Source organism: Diadema setosum, chromosome 15 (genome assembly GCF_964275005.1).
Source record: "Diadema setosum chromosome 15, eeDiaSeto1, whole genome shotgun sequence".
In the NCBI taxonomy this organism is placed as follows: domain Eukaryota; kingdom Metazoa; phylum Echinodermata; class Echinoidea; order Diadematoida; family Diadematidae; genus Diadema; species Diadema setosum.
The window spans coordinates 21917303-21941179 of NC_092699.1; the positions used below are offsets into that span (position 1 = coordinate 21917303).

General features: G+C 36.3%; 1 protein-coding gene across 1 annotated transcript in view; it reads left to right on the forward strand.

Annotated features, from left to right (window-relative positions):
• The window catches only part of LOC140238416 (GMP synthase [glutamine-hydrolyzing]-like), a 104012-nt gene that overhangs the window by 58079 nt on the left and 22056 nt on the right, over positions 1–23877 (forward strand). The window contains exon 14 of the mRNA XM_072318322.1: positions 19790–19874. Within this exon, the coding sequence (XP_072174423.1) occupies positions 19790–19874 (85 nt within the window). The remainder of the gene's footprint in view (positions 1–19789; positions 19875–23877) is intronic.

Below are 23877 nucleotides of genomic sequence, written 5' to 3' on the forward strand. Positions count from 1 at the left end.
AACATCATTCCTACCACCAAACATTTTTTTCCCCACATCTTTATGTACAGTACACTTATAACAAATTATCAATTGACAACCTCCTGTCGTAGTAGGTTGTTGAGTTTTACCTCTGACGTGCTTGCAAATGACTTGTGAAGCTTTAGTCAGTAGTCTGACAGTGGAAAACGAGTGCAGATTTTTTGCTGCGCGTGCTGAAATGGAGGGAATGAACCGTGCATTATGGTATATGTGTAGCATTCATGGACATACCACTTTTATGTAAACCAGACAAAATTCATAGCATCCACTCTCTCCCACATCTGTTCCAAAGTTTAGATCTCTGCTCTCTGTTCAACCTTACCCAAAATGAAGATTGGACAGTGTTCTGAATTGCACTGCAGTAGTTTTATCTGTCAGGCATTCCCAACAGTCGTCTTCTGTGCAGCGACTGATCCTGGAAATTAAGGAATAAATAGTGTGAGCTGTTTCACTGATGAAGTGCCTGTAACCATGGAATATATGCATATGAATTCAGTGTGACTTGCTTGAAGTGATCATGTGTGAAACAGAACTTTTGCTGTGATCACGTGATCACTATGTCTTTGCACTCAAATTCTCTTTTGTCGTTAAATGTATAAAAGTGGTGTATGTTTCCTGTATGTTCTACAAAAAAAAAGAAGCTAAATATTCTTAATAAAAAAAAACTCTTCAGTGTACATTCTGTACTATTGTGTGCTTCTGGTTTGTAAGTGTTTTTTTATTTGTTGGACTGGCAGCTCAATGTTTTCTGCCTCATGTTCGATGTAGTGCCATGAATGCACACCGGTTGGTGCGACATACTGTTAGCATGGTTCATCATTAGGCAGATGTCAGTGTCAAATTAACATGGATGTGCAGAACATGGTTCTACCCTTACATCTTAGCATTCTAGAACACACCAGGTAGAACCTGATGTGAAATTGCTCTATTAAGTCATCCATTCAATTAAAAGGGTAAAACGTGTATAATATTAAAGAACCGGCTTACGAGCAAACTACAAATCGTATCCTACAATGAGACAAATTTATGAAGATATATTGGAAAAGATTACAACTTAATTACTTCATTGTCTTGCAATGGTATATGACAAACAAACAATTTAATAAACACAGCAGATTCGTACCGAGTGTACATGGAAAAATGAATTTTATACGTTTTTTTCCATGTCCACCTTCCTGGTCTGTGCATCACTTTCTATCGTTCATGGTTGGTTCTTGTTACGTAATACTGTACAAGTGGTAGTTTTCATGGGCGATGGGAGCCGCTTTTAATGTGCTTGAGTTATGCTTTACGAGATGCTACCCCGTCAGAGCTACGAATGTGGCGCTTTTAATGTGTTCGTGAGGCGATGGTGATACGCTCTAAAACCACGGTGATCGGTCGCGACCTCACTACGGAAGTTTTGGACATGTTCAAAACTTCCGTAGCAAGGTCGCCGACCGTGGCGATGGTGGTGATCCTCCGCGATTCTGAACCGCTCAAGATACGATGGAGAAGATTTAAAGCAATCAAGTCATGATCCGCCGCGCTTTGTCGATTTTTGATGATCGTAGCGGAATCGCCGTCTAGTGAGATGGGGGTATAACCAGTGGAGGATGGTTGGATTTTGCTACAACATACATTTCCCATAGACGCTTGCCCGAGTATACTTCGGACTCATCCTCAACGGGTTAAAGTTTGTGACATCACAAAGCAATCTCTCCACATTAGGTTATACATACACACTTCTTCATGCACCAGTTGATGTCAAGCTTTGGGGGTATGGGAGCCTTATGAAAATTGCTGAAGAAAGACTACAATGATGCTGACGGCATATCAAAAGTGTATCATATACAGTGCACTCCCATTATAATGAAAATAGCTATAACAAAATGTCATTACTATGAAGTAAAAATTCAGGTCTCTGAATTATCAATTATACATATCTTTACATACTTTATTTGGTCACTATGAAATTTCAATGTGCGGTAATGAAAGAAAACTGTCTCAAGGACTGTGTTATACTTGTAGTGGAGTCACCTCCATTCATTTGAGAAGAAATGAAAACATCATCAGCTGATATGCAAGAGATGCAAAGTTTGCACACTTTTTTTCTTTTTTGCTTGATACTGCAGAATGCCAAGGGAAACATCATTTGCAGCTGGCCTGGCCTGGCAGGGAATGATAATTTGCAGACACTGCAGGAGTGCAAAGTTGCGACAGTGCTACACTTTAAAGGGATGGTACAGTATTGGTGGAGATGAGAGTTGGGCTTTTAACTTTTTGCGAGATACCAAGAAAACACTTATGAAATAATACAGAACATACCATTTTAAGGGGAATTCAAGTTAATTTGATGAAAATGGAATGACTGAAACATCCAAAAACGAAGTAAAACAAAGCGATGGTAATAATAGGTGGGTCCCACACTTTTATTAGAATCGCTCTGTTTTGGATATCTCAGCTATATCAAAACCAATTTCATCAAATAAACGTTGAATTCCTCATGGAATTACTGTACATGCTCTTTCATATTTCATAAGAGGTTTCTCATTATCTTGCCAAAAAAAAAAAAAAGTTAAAAACCTGAAATTATGTCTCAACCTAAACTATACGATCCCTTGAAGTTAATGTTGCATTCAAACATGCATTTGAGACATTGACTGATGTACTGGTTGGGTGCAGAGTACAGGAGAATAATGTCACTTTTACTTTCCATGTTGAAATTGATGAATCCATTGCTTTCAGCACATTATGGACCTCTCTCATTAGTAGATGGAATTGCAGCTATTCAAATAGTTCAGGTAGCCACCATCAGGGTCCAGGGGCAAGGTCCTTATAGGTAAATTTGTGTCATAAAACTTCAAGACTCCTCTCAAGATCCACAAGTAGTACTGTAAAGTGATAGTGGCCCAGTATTGCATATACTGTATACGCCATATATTTCGCAAGTCTAAATTTTTCGCAAATCGGGAATACCTGACGATTTCACAAGTGGTAGAAGTGTACATGCGTATGTCACATTCACATCGGGATAGGATTCAATATTTTCGCGTGTCTTTAATTTCGCAAATAGCACCTGACTCGCAAAATTCACGACTTTAAAAACCTTGCGAAATATTTGGCGTATACAGTAATCTGTGAAGAACAGACTTTATGTTGAAAACAGTGGTGGTGACAACCTCAGTATTTAGTCATTGAAGAAACACGTACTAGCAAGAGATGTTGGTTATGATTTTTTGGTAATGCCCATCAACCCCTCGAAAAAAAAAAAAAATTAAACACAATATTATGCCTTTGTCATATGGTAAAAAAGGTATAAAGCATAATATTTTTTTACATATATTTCAGCTATGCACAGCCAAAAAATAATCTCTATATAGTCTGATCTGGGTTATCCAGTCATGGATTGGCACAAAGATTGTCTTTGCATTCTTCTGTTGGCTAGAAGGAACAAAGATAATTTCCACTCATATTCCATTACATTTCAACATTATTTGAAATATGAAACATACAAATATCATGTAAATCACCGGAGTATAAGTCAACCATGCCTTATGTAAATCTCCAGCACAACTTGCTTGAAGGTGTTGTGCTCAAGTATTTCACTTCACTTATCCAACCATATTTCTGATGGGTGTCAGTCCTGATGAGGCTGGGCTACCTGCAATTCACTTTCCAAAACTTGATAAAACATATTCATAATAATGCATATTTTTAATAATTTGTTCATTTCATTTGTGTGTTTAATGCTAGATGTGGGCTCTTTATGCTACTTTTAGTGGTACTATGTAGTTTTCATTTTTTTTTTTTTGAGAACACAGCTTATTAAAGGTACAATGTATTTAAAAAAAAAATAATGAACTTTAACGAAATAACATTGCATAACATCAATAAGCAGCACTATAGGTACGATATTCAGTAACCCAGACACATGCAAGAAAAATGGCTTAAAGGACAAGTTCACCTTCATAGACATGTGGATTTAAAGGGGCATTCCGGACGATTTTCATAATTTCACATCATGTAGTACATAAATCAACAGCTTAATGTATAGATGTGTAGAATTTATTGTGGTTCTTGAGCAGAGAAACCGTACTTTCAAAAACCTTAAACAAATTACACTGAACAAAGATGATGACATAGGAGCCTCACATATCTCAGAAATGTAGCAGTGTCATTCCATTACAATACCGCATGCTTGCAAGCTCACCTGTGTATAATCTATGCATGCCTTCTTCTTTTGTTCTGCTTTCTTGAGCCACATCTCATGCATTCTTATGGTGAGGCTGCCATGTCATCATCCTTGTTCATTGCAATTTGTTAGAAATTTCGAAAACATTCTTATTTTTCATCCCAATCATTATAAATCCTGAAACTCTGTACCCAGTATAACTAATCTATATATGTTCTTATGTAAAAATTTGAAAATCATCCGGAGGTCTCCTTTAATGAATTCAGCAATATTTAACAGAACACATCAGCACGAGTTTGAGAGAAATCAGAATATCCATTTAAAAGTTATTAATTTTTGAAGTTTCTGCTCAGTCACTGCTGGATGAGAAGACTACTACCGGTACAGCTTATGATGTCACATGTGTACAAGGATATAAAGAAAATATAAAGAGAATTCAACAAATTTTTATTGTTTTTTGCATAATGAAAGAACACTTGACTCCTCTCTTTCAGAAGGCAGGGGAATAATATTGCCCTTAACATATGTTTGTAACGAGTCAAGGAAATGTGCACTTTTTCAACAAGTAGAATTTTCTGAAATTCTCTTTATATTTTCCCTATAGCGTTGTACGCATGTGACATTATACGCTGTAGTCTTCTCATCCAGCACTGACTGTGCATATGCTTTAAAAATTTGTAACTTTTGAATGGATTGTCCAATTTCCCCCAAACTTTCCCTGATGTGTTCCACTAATATTGCTGCTTTCACTCCATCCACATGTATGTGAACTTGTCCTTTAATAACAGAGTACCAAACTGTCCTCTAGTGAGGTTAACAGAGCATTGGTGTGTTACGTCATGCTCTCCCCCTCTATTGTGAGGTAATTACACACTCAGTCTCTCAGATCAAGGGCATAAAACAGGCGGTGTGAGAGAGTCATTCGCATGCAACCATGCACAGAGACGATCATCCCTCTTTCATTTCTCTGTTCTGGTATACGAGTAGAGGAACAATGCCAATACCACTTGCTGGCAGACTGGTGAAAATTTGTAGCGGTCAGTGACAGTTAAGATCCCTCAGAGAAGATTGTCACAGGCAAGCTGGAACATGTTGGTACATGTATTAACAACACAAATAACAGCATTTTGTGACTGGCTAAACATGTTACTCACAAACAGACATTGATGCGTACCCCTGTGGAGAGTCGATCATACTCCTAGGAAAGTACAGTAACATCCAAAATACCACAGCCCAGGGGGACAGTCTCAGGAGCCTTTGTTGTTTCTCGTTTACATAAATCATCTGCTGATTATGGTTAAGTTGAAGGACTGGCCCTTTGCAGATGACTGCTTATCTCAGGAGATAGGAAATGAACAAGATGCCCAAGATCTTCAGGAAAACATTGACTAGCTATTTTGTGTGTTTGTGGGTATGTCTTTATAGAACAAGTCAGTGTCTCATCACTCTATAACTTGGTCTTGAAATTAAGCAAGTCTTACTTTGTCTCACCATACACAAGATTACAACAAATAATGGACATCATTAGGAGAAACATACATTCATGCAGTCAACTAGTGAAGCCACAGCCTGTAAAACATTTTTCTGTCAAATAGCAGGCCTACAATCTTGCACTGCACTGTACTTTTTGAATCTATTTTCTGATTTTCCTCAAACACCAATGGATGTGTTCTGCAATTATGTGGATTCAAAGAATACTGAGTATTCCATTCTTCATCAATGGAATCAAATTGTGGAGAACAAATATACCATTTATCTTTACATCAATTGCATACTCCTATACACTCTGATGCTTTTTCTTCACCAAACATAAAACACGTACAAACCATATACAGCAATATCCTTTTCCTTACTACTTTCTTTTTACTGACACACAATCCCTTTTTGATTATATCCATTCATTTTTATACAATCTATTTTGTCTATATCGATAACAGAACCTCTATTCTCATGTTCATTCTATCTGGACTTGATTATATAGATATCAATTATTGATTGAAGTTTAGGCCTATTCCTATAAAAAACAAAACAAAAACAGTCCACCCCTAACCCCCCTCAAATCATCCTTCCCACCATACCCCACCCCTCTTCAAAACAACAACAACAACAACAACAACAACAACAACAACAACAACAACAACAACAACAACAACAACAACAACAACAGCAGCAGCAGCAAAATACTCGGGGACAACTTAACATATGTGTGTACTGATATACATGTACTCATATTTCAGTTCAAGTGCATCGAAAGGTATTTTCTGGTAGATGTAGGACGTACTATAAAAATGTAGAACTAAATCAATACAAAATGTCAAAACCTTTCCCAGTTTTCCTACTTCTCCAAATGTATTGGAAGCATATTGCATGTAATTGCTAAATTTTCTTCTTCTAACTTATCTTGTTCTACAAATACTCCATTGTTCGTATGTTATTTTTCCTTCCCCAAAAAAAGTAATTTCTTCACCAAAATTATAATGTGATTAACTAATTGAGCTTTTTCTTTGTCTGGTAAATCAATGAGGTACCAATGAAAAGAATCTCTTTCTAACTCAACTTGCAAATAAACATAACCAAAATAATGACTACACTTTTCCCAAACTTTCCTAGAAAAATCACATGTATGATCAAAATGTTTATACATCTCTTCCTCTTTATGACAAAAAGAATATGAATTATCATTTACAAACTTAAACTTATTACCCCCCCCCCCCCCCGATCGCCATTTTAACACTCAAACAACTTCCTTCCTTACTTGATGATAAATAGGCCAACCCCTGGATTTCCTTGTTTTCACCCATGTTTCCAACAAATTTCTATAAAACTCTGGGAAAAACATATTCAAAAATACATTCAATAATTACAAAAGCATATAAAATTACCTCGTAAAAACTAAAAATAAAGTTTCCATTTCATTTCTTGTTTACTATAATGTATGAGCTGAAATCTTCGCGTACAGATATTTTCGCGAATTGCTACTTGGAGGACATTTTCGCGTGTTGTTTATTTCGCGGTTACGAGGGTCTAACTGAACTTAGTAAATCGTGCGTTGTTATTTTCGCGTGTTGTTATTTTCGCGGTTCGAAGGCGATTCGCGAAATTCGCGAAAATAAAACCACCGCGAAAATTTCAGCTCGTACAGTATGAAATAACACTTTAACCCATATCAATCTTTGAGCATTTGTCAATGATATATAATCCATCAATTTTACTGCCCCTTTTTATAGTCTAATACATTGTACCAAAACAGCTTATTCTTCGGCTTTCCTTGCCAAACAAATCCCCAAACAACAATTTTCAATTCACTGCGAACTCATTCTGGCAAAGGGGCAAGCAGAGACCTGCAATATGATTATATAATGAAACTTTAATAGAGTAAATGTAATTAACAAAATTTTCCCAACTAATGTCAAATCACGTTGCTTCCACCATATTAGTAATTTCTCTATAATTCAATTTTTTCTTTCATATATAGATCCAAAGTAAAATACGTCGTATACTCCTATATGAATCTTCAATTCCCTTTATTCACGAGGGCTTGATCCGATATTATGTACCTCATATATAGATTCCTCTCATCTGATTGGTCATGAAAATAGCTGTGCCCCATTTTTGATCAAAATGACGTCATGATTTACTGTGCCCGGGGCATAGAATCACCTGTGCCCTGTAAATAGGTTTGGAGACAGTCGCAACCCCGTACACATATAGTAGATCACTCATAATAATGTACGCACCAATGATACGACCGCCGCGCTGTCGATCAGCGTTGATTACGAGTGCTGTAAAAGAGACTAGAATCTATATTTTCGGTATCTAAATTTCAGAATCTATATTTTCGGTATCTAAATTTCGGAATCTATATTTTCGGTATATAAAACAAATAATGACAGCTTGATATTCGGGGCACAGTTAAAATTATGTAGGCCCTGTGGTGATGTGAAAACCGTAACTATGCCCATAGCTTCGCTTCGGGCATAGTTATGGTTTTCACATCACCTTGGGCCCATAATTTTAACTGTGCCCCTTGTTGTTGTTGGTGTTTATTGGCGCTTTTCAATCATTCTGATTATCTGCGCCACATCTTCTCCATGCTATAGTAGGAGTCCATGAAAGAGTCTATGAGCTCAGTTTGGTTGGTCAAGTCACACTCACTCTGTTCTAGGTTTTGGCTTACCTGTCAAGTGGCAGTGTGCGAGATCAATTTCCCTCCACCGTTAATAATACAGTATGTGCAGTGCATCTATATAGGCCTACAAATACACATAAATATACTCTTTTGTGTGTGTGTACTTTAACAAAACGTATGAGCACACAAGGTGTGCGTATTGCTAGTAAATACTGTACTAACAATATCAATAATCAATCTTTATAAACGCTTTGTATTTTTCAAATACACACACAAAGCCCTAAAATTATCTTCTATACTAACCTTCATTATATTTCTAATATTCCAATGCATTTATTTTCAGCATTTTTTGCATCAATTTTCTTTCATTTTTATACCGTTTACATTCCAATAAATAATGTTCTATTGTTTCTAACACTTGACATGAATCACATAATCCATTTTCGTGACAATTGATATCATATAGATCTAAAAGATGATAATTCAATCTTTTCCCAGACGAATTTGATGTACTCATTCCTTGTATACTAACTGTATTCCCTTAGATATCTGCCACTGTATTCCAAAGAAATCTCTTCCTCTCTCTGATGTTTCCCATTCTGTTTGCCAAATATTTCTATAATACGACACCATATATTTGGTAAGTTCTTGTCTCGTATGAGCAATATCAACATCTATATTTTAAAAGACCCCCTTTTTTGCTCATAGCAGTCATTCTTTGTATACTAGTTAGTGGGCCCGAGCGCCATCCAGCGGGGAATCCCCGCCGTGTTGCAATACATACAACTTGGTATGCAAAGTCAAGAGGTTGTTTGGTGGTATGCGAGATGTGTCGCGAAAGAGACACCAATGATTGCGGTCGCACGGTACGCCGCGGTATAACGCGTACGACGTCGGTGCGGTGGTAGTGTCGTCACTCCACAAGAATTCACTCTACAGGTGTGTTTCGAACTCTCTTCTAAGTTCTATTCTACACTAGCCTACTCCTAGTGTGTTCGGCAGTGGAAATCATAAGCCTTCGGATAAGGTCCTCCTCCGGAATTTATCCTCATCTGACTCTCGAGTATCCCCATGCGGCTAGAGATCATGCATACCATAGCCCTACATGTAGACTTGACATTTGTAAAATTCACCTAAGTTGGTCTACGACAGGCAACCCAAGAACTGCAGCAAACGTTCAGTTTCAACTCGGTTTCGTCTCACCTCCGGCTACTCCGCCTTCCTGCAGCTACCCTGATCAGTGTGAGTGATTGCAGAGAGCTTTCGTGATGTAGCCAATCGGCATCTTAAGTAATTGTTCTCTAACTATTGTTGGAGAGGTATAATTCTACAGCAACTTTGAATCTAGTATAGATGATCCCAGGACCTGTGGATGGTGTGATCGACGTCAAGCAATTAAGCGCGCGTCTCGTCAAATCTGGTATTATTATTGGTAACTACAATCAAACTCGGATACCTCGACGTCGGATAAGCCGAATATCACTTACCTCGGGTGCAAAATGAAAGTCCCGATTGTTCCTATGCCACCTATGGAGTTTCCGTGTATTAAAATTTGTGTAGCTCAAAAAAGATAACTCGAAGTTCGGTTACCTTGAAGGGAAATCTAATGTCCCGATCTTAATTAACTTATTGTTTTTCCCAGCATGTTGCTCGAATCGAAATTGCAAACATCACTCAGCATCTCCGATTAAGCGCGCGTGGACAGCGAAGACATGTCACAAATCTTTTCACACTGATTGTAAATATTCTGAGACCAGAACAATCGTGCGCCCATTATTAAGAAATACCCGGTACACAGCTGACAAGAAAAAATCCCCAACACCTACCTACACACGTACACGGTACGCACATAGCATCCGTGCCAATGGAGTGCTTACGATAGCATTACGCAGCTCTGCCCCATCATCAGCACACATCCGGCATTTATTTTATTATCGTACGGAGTTGAATATTATTGTTATTCATTTCAGAACATCAAAGCAAACATTCGACATTTATTTTAGCATCTTCCAGAGCTAAATGTTATTGCAATTTACTTTCATACGTAAAAGCAAACATCCAGCATTTATTTCATCATCGTAAGGAGTTGAATATTATTGTTACTCATTTCCGAACGTCAAAGCAAACATCAAACATACCATTGAACGCAGCTGAAAGTTACTGTTATTCATTTCGAAATTTAAAAGCAAACATCAGACAGTTATTTTAGCATCGTATGGAGCAGAATATTACTGCTATTCACTTCAGACCTTAAAAGCGATCATCTGACATCTATTTTAGCATCTTCCGGAGCAGAATGTTATTGCTATTTCCTTTCAAAAGTATAAGGAAACATCCGACATTCATTTAAGCATCGTACGGAGTTGAATGTTACTATACTGTTTTTCATTTCCAAACGTCAAAACAAATATTCGACATTCATTTCAGCGGCTTCCGGAGCCGAATGTTATCCTTATTCATTTCCGAAAGCAAAATCAAATATCTGACATTAGTTTTAGCACCATACGGAGCTGAGTCTTATTGTTATTCATTTCCAAAAGTATGAGCAAACATCCGACATTTATTTTAGTATCATACCGAGTCAAATATTAACGTTATTCATTTCCACAATTAAAAGCAAATATCTGACATTTATTTTAGCATCTTACGGAGCTGATTGTTACTGCTGTTCATTTTCAAAAGTAAAGGCAAACATCCGACTTTTTTAGGGTTTTTTTTGTGGTGGTGCGATCAGGCCACCAAAATCTTTATTTCTGAAATTTTGATTTCAATTCCGATTTTCATTCAATTTATTCATTTAAAAGTCGATTCAATTCCAATTGACAAGCATGCAAACAATCAGTAGGCACTAGTATAACAGATACCATGTTGAACATCGATAAACGTTGAACATCGATAAACGTCGGATAAGTCGAAGAAAATTTGACGTACACGTACCTCGAAGTTCGCGTACGTCTAACCATTTTCTTCAGTCCCGACGAATTCGAGGTATAATAGATACACAGCCCAGTCGCTGTACTATAAATTACAGCGTCTGGTCTACATATGGGCAAGTCCAAGATAACGCGCGCGTTACGTATGGGACATTCAGAGACTTTTATGACCTGAAAAATAGCATATTGAACTTTATCATGGTGATTGATATCTAGGAGAAGTATAATCATGTAAAAAATTGAGAAAAATGACCTTCACAATTATATTCTAGAAGAGAAAATATGTGCCGTTACGTATGGGACCAGAAAAATTTAGTTTTTTTGAACATTTTTTTCAACCTCAAAACTCTCTGAAAGTATTTCATTCTACAACTTGTAACTCACTGTGATGAAAGTCACAACACTCAAGATTATCAGAGGTAAGTTTCATGTCATGAGGCAAAAAGCTCTAATTACAGGTTCTAATTAAAGACAGACATGACGTGTTACGTATGGGACAGTTACGTATGGGACACTTTGTCCCCCATTCGTTTAGTGTGTGAAGAACCATGTTTATGGGTATTTTGCATAATTATTGAAGCAAAATCAGTTGAAACTACTCAATACTGATCCAGATTGTCAAGGAAACAATATTCCCCAAATATTTACCATCATAATCGTATTCAATCATATCTTTATATTTCTATGACCAACCTGAGTATGCATGCCCTTTGTCCCCCATTCGTTTAGTGTGTGGAGAACCATGTTTATGGGTATTTTGCAAAATAATTTTGCAAAATACCCATTTGGGCAAGTCCAAGCTATTTGATCACACAAGACTGAAAATTCAAAATGGGTCAATCTACATAAACTTGGTATCATTTTAAAGCTAAGAAGTTAAAATACATGAATTTCAAAAAGAAAAAGTAAAAATCCTTCCGCATAACTAGCAATAAATTAATCAATCTGCATAAATTAAAATTTAGAGTAACGCGTGGGACATTCAAAAATTCTGCATTTTAAAAATATCTTTTGATTTTTACAAGTTTTTATGAAAATTAGTATGGTGACCTTAAGTCTGACTAACAAGTTATCATGACTGTGATTTTCAGTTTCTCAACTGATTAAATATGCAAATGAGGGATGGGCCAAAATTAGCATGTCCCACGCGTTACTTTTTTAGGTCATTATTTCTCATTTGCATAAAAGTTAATGATTTAATTGACCTGAAACTTTCAAAAGACCAAATTCACAATGGACCTAATCATATCCAAGAGATGAAAAGTTAATCTGATAAATCTCATACTTGCAATTTGCAATTAGATTTAGTAACGCGTGGGACATTTTAGTAACGCGTGGGATGATTTGTGTACAAGTCAATGGAAGTGTACTAAATCTTAGTCTTCTATGGGAAATGTGTACATTATTGAGGGATTTTTTGTAATTTTCTGAATTCGGACTTGAAATTTGGTGAAAAACTCCACTTTGGATAAATAATTCACAAAAGATCATTACATGCTATTTTCAAGGTCACATTCAAAGTCAAATGTCAAAAAATAAAGGATAACACAGGCATTTCATATTTTTCATTATATCTATTGTTTTGGTGGGTCTAAATCATTTGAATTTGCAAGAATTTATTAGAAATACATCTATTTAGATAATTAGTACCCCATATTAAAGTTTCTCTGAGCATATGTGCAATTCACATCACAATATTCATAGTGACAAAAATGTCCCACGCGTTACTTGTCCCACGCGTTACTATACCTATCTTTCTATAATTGACCTTGAGAGAAAACAGTTTCATGATTTTTTCTGAAATGTTTTGTTTCAGGTACAGTAATTGTTGTAGGAAAAGACGTTTGTAATGATTTTATAGTATACCAAGTATTTTCACAATAATTGAGATAAAAGTAAAAGAAGAACTAGACTCGGAATTTGTCAAGACTGACAAATTAGGTGATCCGATTTTTTTTTTTTTTTTAATCAATGATTCGAGTCCTGATCGCAATAGGCATGACCATATAGGTTTCATTTGTGTTTAGAGACATTGGCCGTGTGATATTTGGATTCTCATTTACAAAAGAGAGTCAGGTCTACCATCTTTGGTACCAAATTCGGTATAAACCAGGGAGGTACCTCCCTGGTATAAACTATAACGAAGATACAGAATGAAGTACATTTGACCATTGACCCAACTTTGCACAGCCAAGATGGCATCTGAGCAAAAAGTGGTTATTTTGTGAAATGATTCTTGTAACATGGTCTTTGCGTGTGCAAAATATTGGAAAGATAGGACATGTATTCACCAAGATACAGGTTGAAACATTTATGACCTTTGACCCTAATTTACATACCCAAGATGGTGTCTGATCGAGTAGTTGTTATTTTATGAAATAATGTACGTGACATAAACTAAACATGTGCAAAATATGGGGGTGATAGGGGCTGTTTTTCTAGAGTTATTGCAAAGAAAGTTGCAGAAAGAAAGAAATATCTCAATACATCGAAGATAAGTTTGATTTCAACCAAGTTTTTTGACGTGATCTCAGCGTCGTATGAAAAGATGGAGCGAATACCGACGATAGCCCAAAGTCTCAGCTACAACATATTAAAATCTGGGAGAAATTCACCGAGGAGTAAGTGAGCTAGTGCTCGATAAAGACCGTCATGTCAATTTTCATTTCCAGAAAAATTCCCTCCCATAGAGATAACACGTAAACTGGTTAAATTTGACAAGGTTACATTATATCCATTTTCACGAGGTGAAGACATCATCCGATTAAAATTTTGATGAACAAAACTTAAAGAGTATTAAATTGGCTACAACATACTAAAATCTGGAAGAAATTCACGGAAGGGTAAGTGAGCTAGTCGTCGATAAAGACAATCATGTCAATTTTCACATCTAGAAAAATTCCCTCCCATACAGATAACACGTCATAACGAAGATACAGGAAGAAGTACATATGACCTTTGACCCCACTTTGCACAGCCAAGATGGCATCTGAGCAAAAAGTGGTTATTTTGTGAAATGATCCTTGTAACATGGTCTTTACGTGTGCAAAATATGGTAAAGATAGGACATGTATTCACCAAGATACAGGATGAAACATTTATGACCTTTGACCCTAATTTACATACCCAAGATGGTGTCCGATCAAGAAGTTGTTATTTTATGAAATAATGTACGTGACATGAACTAAACATGTGCAAAATATGGGATTGATAACCATTGTTGTTCTTCATCTATTGCACAGAATGTAGTAGAAAGAAAGAAAAATAAAGAAAAAATTATGTTATTTTATAGAAATTTGAAGGAGAAGCATTAAAAAATCAGAAAAAGATAAAGTTAGGAAGGGAGATTAAGACTAAATAAAGAAAAAGAAGAAAAAAGAGTTTGGAAAAAAAAAATAAAAAAATATTGGCAAGGGTGAGGCTCGAACCAGGGACCTTAGGATTACGAGTCGGATGCGCTATGCAATGACCTATTTCATGCTCCATAGGCCCTGTGTATTAAGCAAAATGACGCTGCATCGAAGCCACGTGCCATTTTCAACCAAGTTTTTCGACGTGATGCCGGCCTCGTATGAAAAAATGGAGGGCACACTTACGATAGCCCAAAGTCTCAGCTACAACATACTAAAATCTGGGAAAAATTCACCGAAGCATAAGTGAGCTAATGCTCGAAAAAGATAGTCATGTCAATTTTCACTGCCAGAAAAACTGCTCTCCCATAGAGATAACACGTAAACTGGTCAAATTTGACAAGATTACTTTTAATCCATTTTTACGAGGTGATGCCGCCATCCAATCAAAATGTTGTTATTACATTAATGAAAGAACATTTAATAAGCTACAACATACTGAAATCTGAGTGAAAATTGGCAGAGGATAAGTGAGATACGCCCAAGTAAACTTGAAAATTGATGACGTCATTTTGAAAATTTACTTTTTTTACTTTATTAAGAAATTTGATATCTTTTAATCACTTTTTCAGTATCGCCAACCCATAAACTGACATGTACAACTCATCAGCTTTCAGAATATGTAAAGAAAATGGGGGGTCACCGTCCATCCTGACGAGTAAAATCGGATTTAAAATTGGCGGTTTTTGGGCATTGTTGTACTGTATATCGCCATTGACGCGCGCGCGGAATTTCAACTTTGACAGTCCCGTATGACGTCATATTGAGTCGGATTGACTTGAAACTTGCTAGAAATGTTCCTTGACTTTTCAGACATCCGATAAATGTAAAAAATCGGAAAATTGCTGTTGCATATGAGCTGTACGTGCGTATATGTGCGCGCGCGTACGCGTCCGTCCAATTTTTTCAATTTTTCAAAAAATGCTGCAAATGGTCTGAAACGTGTGCAAAAAAAATTTGAGCTCGATTTGAGCATACAAATATTTCAACGCGCGCGTACGCGCACGTTTTAAGAGAAAATATGAATTTTGAGAATATGAGTAGAATGCGCATAACTTGAAATATATGTGACGTAAATTTCATTGAAAAACTCTATTCCATTAGTGAGATATGATTGAAAATGTGTTTTCATATAATGACGTCACAGTGACGTCACGGTCGACTGATCACTATTATACATTAGATCTGTCGTCTTTGGGACATGATACATATATGGTATAATTTTGAAATTGATAGGAAGAGGACTTTCTGAGCTAACCTCTACACAAATTTTGTCCAGAAATAAAGAAGAAGAAGAACCAACAAAGAATCCGTACAGATACAGAAGGTGATCCGAGAGGATTCTCGGATCACCTAAAAAAAGGACAATTTTTATGGTCCCACGCGTTACTGGAGAATAAATTTGCATAAATTAAATACTGAACGCGTGATTCTCATTATTTCTATTGTTTTGAATGAAGATACCTACTAGCTATCAAAAGCAACCCAACATATGAAGTTTCAATCTTAACAGTGCAATATAGGGCTAAATCTTCTTGTGATGTCCCACGCGTTACTGGTGCAAAATAGCTTGGACTTGCCCATTTATAAACAAATTTTTGCATGATTATTGAGGTAGAATCAGTTGAAATTACTCAAATACTGATCCAGATTGTCAAGGGAACAATATTCCCCAAATATTTACCATCATAATCTTTAATCATATTCTATATTTTTATGACCAACCTGAGTATGTATGCCCTGTATTTTTATCAGGATATTTACTACTAAAAAAATAGAATAGTAAAGTGTTTACTTCCATTGATGAAGTTTGCCATTCAGTTTCAATAAAAAACAACTTGACACAAGAAATATTAATCTTAATAAACATGTAATACCTGCTGCGTGGAACCCCAGTAATCGAGCAGATATATGATGTCTGTCGAGCAATCAGGTCATTGATTCAAGTCACACCTCGGTATGTAGTATACTCATGATTTTTGTCATGGCTACTACTGAAAACTTAGTAAAGACAATTTGTTTATCACTTGCAATAAAAAAAAAAAAATTGAAACAAAAAACACTAATTTGAAGTAACATCTTCATTATCATCACATATGCATTATACAATGCAGCTACAATGTAGCTAGAGCTCTACATTGTGTGGTGAACAGTGCCCAATATACTCTTAGTTGAACTGCAATTTTTCAATCTGCTTGTGTATTTGGTTTCAGTACCATTTAAATCAGAGGTCTCTACTTAAAGGGACTGTACAGTTCTGGTTCAGATGGGAATTCTGATTTCAACTTTTACAAGATAATCGGCACTTCTTTTATAAGATATTTAGATAGCATACAATTCTAAGAGGAATTCAAAGTTAACATGACAAAAATCCATTTTGAAATGGCTGAGATATCCTAACAAAAGGCGGGTCACATTTTTTATTAGGACCACTTCATTTTACTTTATTTGTTTGTTTGTTTGTTTTTGATATCTCAGCCATTTCAAATTGGATCTCCATCAAATAAACTCTGAATTCCTCTAGACTTAGAATTGTATGCTCTTTAATGATTCATTATAATTGGTTTCCAATCATCTCGTAAAATGTTGAAAACTGAATCCCCATTTCTGCAGAAACTATACCATCCCTTTAATGCTGATTTTCATTGTGTATTTTGCCATCTCCCCCTCCCCCTTTCTGAAAATTGTTCAGTCAAGTACATGTATTGTTTCAAGTGTCTATAACTCAAAAATAGCTGCAAAGTTGGGATGCTTTCTTAAGGATGATTGACCATTTGTGTACTGAGAGACCCTCCCAGCTATCTTCATGCATTCACATGCAATATGTATGAGGATGTACCGTACGTAACGCATTTGTCCCATACGTAACATTATTTAATTGCCTAATAAAAAATATTTCTTTAACTGTTTTTTCTTTTTTCTATGGTATTTAACTTCTCTAAACAATAAATTAGAACTTTCCAAAAGGGCATTCAAATAACCTGAGGAACTTCAGAGAAAACCTAAAAAAATGACCTCAATTTGTTACGTATGGGACATCTCATGATAGGACACGAGCTAATTTGCATAATCATTTGCATAATCCCTAAATTTTCATACCAAGTTAAACTATTTGATGAACTTCTTATGTCCACATATTAATCAAATATCATTTGCTTTCCTTTAAATAAATATGAATTTTTATAAATGTCCCATACGTAACGCTGTATTTCACATTTATGCAAATGAAGCCCTTGAAATTTGCATAAATTTACATAATATTATTTTTTCCTCCATGGAAATCAAAACTTCAACTCATAAGCTTCAAAATGATACCAAACATATCAATATTGAGCAAAGATGAAATTTTGCCTTCTGAGGGGACCTTATCTTGGACTTGCCCATATCTGGGGACTGTGCATGCTGCTAAAGAAAGCTGGGTAAGCAGTATAAACTGGTCGAGAATTTTGGGTCGACATGGCTCATGCCATGATGCCACTAACCCATTTTTTTTTTTCCTTCTGAGTGTATACTGCCGTGCAGTGTACTGCCACTGAGCACTGTTTCGATCTGTCTGTCAAACCAATTAATAAAATATCCAGTTTTTCTATTTTTGAGTGGTCCATTCCTAATAAAAAGAGTTCACTCTGTTTGCAACAATGATAAGAGTCTAAGAGTCAACAGTGATAAGAGTCTAACGTTATACCTTTCAACGTTGGACCTGTGCCAGTGAGTGTGCAGCATTGCATTATCGTATTCATAATTCCTTTGCTGTAAACGACATGTGACAAAGTGTAGACTTCATACTCTTGTCTGTCTGGAGGAGTTATTTATACATGCCTCTGCCAAGAAGTGTCGCCAGAGGCATTAAGTTTATGTTTGTTTTGTTTAAGTTTGTGGACAGCGTAACTAAAAACACATTTGAGGTATCCTATGAAACTTGGTACATGTATGTCTGTATGAGTAGGCAAAGCTAAAGTTGTGCCCACCAGCTTTTATTTGGGTGCACATGCTCAAGGTCAAAGGTCAAAGTCACTATTTCCTCAATACACTCTCACAGACATTTTTGCATGATGTTGTTTTCGCAAATTGTCACCAAGGCTATCAAGTGCATTGATACCCTAGCGCATGTAAAATTAGTGAAAGCTAGAGATGCACTCTGAGAGTGCAGACCTCCACCAAGCAGCTAATTTCCACCATGCTGAAAATCACCAGATTTCTCAATATAGAAGCCTTTTGTGGCATTATCAACTTCCAGCTGCGCGGAGGACCTCGCCCTAGCAGAAACTAGAGCACACACTTAGTGCGCGTATGAAAACCTAAAGAATGTGCAGCTTGAACTCCCATTGACCCTGCCTGCCAAAATATTGAAAATCCTTCAAAAATCTGTACAGATTTCCAGATTGCTACCAAAATTAAATCATCTGTTCCTTGTGTTATTCTCAACCTTTTCTGCGACTTTCATCCAAATCTGAAATCTGTTCACTATTTTGGAGTTATTTTGCACACAGACAAACAAACAAATCATTGGTAATGAAAAAATAACCTCCTCCCTTGGCGGAGGTACGGGTAATTAAACCGTCACAAAAATAACAACTTATACAGTAATGTAATGACCATTTAAAAATTTCCTTGAATTTTGATGAATGACAGACACTTTGACCTTGGAGGAACTAACCCTCCATTTTTTTTTTCCACAATCATGGGAGTCTTGACCTGTTGAAAACAAGTCCTGAATATTATACCCGGGAAGCTCTCCAAGGGAAATGTGTAAAGCAACAAAATCAGCTCATTGTCAGTGGGTTTATTACACATTAAATCATGAAGGAACTTTGCTGCAGGAAGTGTTATCCTGCTATCATCAAACTGGAACTTTGGAGGTTTGTTGCATATGGAGAAAATAACCTGGAAAAGATATACATAATCCCAATGATGACCCTATTGTAGACATGTATTCAGTGAGGTTCAGGAACCACAGAAAAGCACTGTTATTTTTGTGCAGTGCTGAAGAAATATAAGAGTCCTGAGTATACTCGGGCAGGTGTTTGGGAAATGTGTGATGTAGTAAAATCAGCCCATCCTCTGTGGGTTAATGCACTTTCATGTGTTTTGTTTTGTTTTGTTTGTTTTTTCATGCCACTAGACTTATCATGGATGCAGAGGTGCTACTGTACCTGTGGACTGCGTTGATTGTCCTCTTGGGCAATAGTGAAGGATTCCCTCTGAATGTAAGTAAAACAATAACAGCAACAGCATTTTATTGATCTTGCTATAATATGTATCACACAGGCCCCTCCTTATCCTTTTTCTATCAAGCTGTTGCTTGTATATATTTATAGAGTAAACATCATTCATGAATGTATCAACAGACATAGGATCAGAGAAAATATGTCAACTTCCATGCAGTTCTTGTGCCTTCTAGTTGTTATGGGCATGCGGTCAGTGTTAGGATATGGGACCTTTAGAATAAGCAGGAAGTCAAGCTCAGCCACGAGTCTCATGAAGTTATAGGTTGAAACATATGATCAGCTTCATGGAAATTCTCTCTCTCTATCTTGGTCACATTAATGGGTTGACTTGGTGCATGGAGAAGTATAAGAGGTCATTGAGCTTGAAATGTACCATTGTAATTGGATCTGAAGTGATCACAATATATCTACACTGCACTCCCATGCATTTAGGGGCAACAAATTGACAATGTAAATCAAACATGGCAGACAATTTGTTCTTATACGCTCAAAATTGTGAAAGTTTCTTTTGCATTCCCACTTTGTTTCTTCACATTCAACCAGCATTGAGATGGTATCAAAGGGACAAAAACAATTGCACATACAGTTGAACCTCTCGTATCCGGACAAGTCGGGACCGAGGCTCATCCGGATAAGGGATTTGGCTGCTTTATACATGTACATAATATACATACACATGTACAGTAGCCCATTGTAGTACCACATGTTGAATGTGTATACTGCAACCTTTTCATTGTTACACTCAGTAACAGACCCCAAAATAGAGGTTCGTGTTTGCAAGAATTAAATCATTTTCTTTTATAAATTCTTGGGATTATTTACCTAAATAACTATTAAGAAATGTATCAAGTATATGTAATTCATGTGTGTCTGTGTAGGAGTTCTCAAGGAGTTGGGAATCCCCCTTTCCTCCCGTAATTATTTAACAAAAAATGCACGGCGAGATTGCGTCCGTATAATAGAGAGATCCGGATAAAGGGAGGCCGGATAAGAGAGGTTCAACTGTATAAGGGACTTGATATTGCAATAGATCTATGGATGAAATATTGATATTACGTGGATGCATGTCTCTTTTAGATGCACAGAAATTAATTCGAAATATTTTCGATCTTGTAATAGATATCAATGAAAAAGTCATTATTCTCGGATATGATATAGGTAACAAAAAGATAAAATTAGTAAACCTTTTTTTTAATTATGCCCAATTCATTGTCTACAGGAATTATGTCAGAGAACGCAATGAAAGAAACAAATGTTTGTTCAATGTACATCATTTAATAGAAGATTTGAAAGCGGAATTAAGATTTTATATCAGTTTGAAGTGCAACCAAACGAGATTCGATGATATTGGATTAAGAAGAATACGCAATTATTTTGGTTGGTACCATTGATGTACCCTTCAATTATTTTTTTTTCCTGTCATGATGATTATGTTGAATGCCTTTTGGATACTTGCAGATAATGTGATTGTAAATATGCGACGATATGTGGAAAAATAAAGTACCTCAGATGAGGAAAATAGAAAAAAAAATGTCTCTTTTAGATGCACATAAATTGATATGCACAGTGCATTAATTCAGATCAAACATGAAACAGTTACATTGCTGGTTGGCTGTTTATTCACTTTACTTCCTAGAAGGTAATTCAAACATGGCAGACCGTGAAGCTACTATTGTAAATCATAATATGATGTTGACTGTCTTCTGCAATGAGAAAAGAATAGTCAATTTGATTTTTTTTTTTTTTTTTTGGGGGGGGAGGGGATATGACACCACTTTATACTCAAGAGAGGGCATGACATTAGGAATGACTGGTTAATGAGAGGTAACCATTTCTGTGACCTAATTTTTCTTGGTACACACAGCAGGCAAATTTAATTGGTATCATGCTCCGTAGTTTCGTTGTCATTAGAATGAGACTAGTGAAATCAGAGCTGTTTATAATATTGGTCTGTCCCTGTGCATGTTCAGCAGCATGTACAGTATACAATGGGACTTCTCAAGAACTTGTTATTTTCTCTTTTATGATTCTTACCACTCTGCAGCCATCAAATATGGACAGGATGTGGTATGATTACAGTTTGTGCATGATTTTTTTTTTCTTTTTAATCATGCCTGCACATGATAGTTATTAGCATGCACTTATGATTTATCATTTCTTTCTTTTTCAGATGGACAAAAAGTTACATAACATGCAAAAATAAATTCTGGGTACCTTTCAAAGATTCGAAAGTTTGTGTAATCGCTATATTCCTGAAATTTGTCTTTCTTTGTTTTGATTGGTTGGTTGGCATATATGGTGTACCAATATCCTCTCCATCATAAGAAGTATGTGGTAGCGTTGCATTGTGATGTATGCATGATACCTTTTGTGTAAGTGTAAAGTTATGTGTGCGTGTGTATCCCAAGCACATGCATGAACTGTACATTTGTTTTTGGTGTTTTGGTACAGACAAACACCAATTAATGCTGCTCCCTTTTATATTCACTTATTTCTCCTCAGTTCAGTCCGCACTCGTCATAATTTTGTTTTTGTTTTGTTCTATTTTCCTTCTTCTATCGCATCATCTCAGAATGCATGACACGACATACAATGTACATGATAGTATTCCGTCTGCTTACGTGGTTTAATGTGGCTTTTTAGTTTGGCTGCACTATGCCCATTGAGAAGATAACTACCTGGTAGTACATTTTACTAGATGTGTAGAATGACTATGCATGCAAATCAGCTATTCTGAGATAATTAGCACCAAGTAATGCACAGATTTTTAATCCCTTGATTTGTTGATTTACATATTTTGTCTTCTATTGGCATCATATTTCTCAAGGTGTCCTGGTGGGTTTTGTGTGTACTTTCAACATGAAATTATTGATTGTACATAATTCCACCAAACAAAACTTGCAATGATGTTGATGTATGATATCAGTCTCGTGTATCATCTGATTGCCTTTCTAGATCTTCCCATCCTTATTCTGATGGCTTACCTGCCCCATAGAAATTTACAATCTCAAACTTTCTTTCTACTTACTTTCTACATTAACTATTCCATGCACAAGCTCATTGCTGCACCACGGTTAACGCTGTCCAGTCTTCCGGTGACTTCTAAAACACAACTTCTTTCTACAGAGAAGTCAGGTATCATACCAGCTGCCTGACCAATGTTTTCATCTTTGATTTGCTCTCTTCTCCCAATTTCGCCTTATCTGCCATCCGCTTCTGACTTTCTACTTCTGACTTCATTCTCTTACCTGGAAAAGCTACCTTTTGCGCCTTTGTAATACATCCAGGATCCTTTTCTTAGGTCTTCCCATAGGTTTTCCAAAATAATGATGATGATGATGATGATCCACAGCATTTGTATAGCACCATATATCTGTTGTAGAAACATTCATAGGTGCACACTTCTCCAAGAGAGTTTGCAATTGAATACCTGGGAAAAAAGTCCCGATATATAGAGAGGTGCAAATGTCTAAGTCCCTACCAGAGCCTAACAAAGAACCAAAGAGAAAGCAGATCTAGGGCTCCGTTGTTCAGCTATACCATTTAATGACTAGCAACTAATAAATTGCCTCAACTCAACGCTAGTTAGTCCACTGCTTCCATGTCAAGCACCCACAGCAACAGCATCCTTTTTTGCACACTCTCTTTTTTAATATTGATTGATTAAGTATACATGGAGTAGATAAAATTGCAAAAATTTCTGTGCTTTCATGAATAGTTGTTATTGCAGAAGTTTAGACATGTACTACCTGTTATTAAAGCTGTCACTGGGATAGCTTCCTGATTATTGATGTACCTTGAATCATTGTTGTAAACATACACTATGTATCTACAGTGTATAATGCCTCTGTTATCAGTTTATCATCTTGATGTATTGCTAACTTACACATGTTTGCAGATGGTTAAAAAGATTTTAAATAAGCTGTACCAGTATTGAGTAAGGTGGAATTCATGACTGTAATTAAGAGTACTTGTGAGTGCT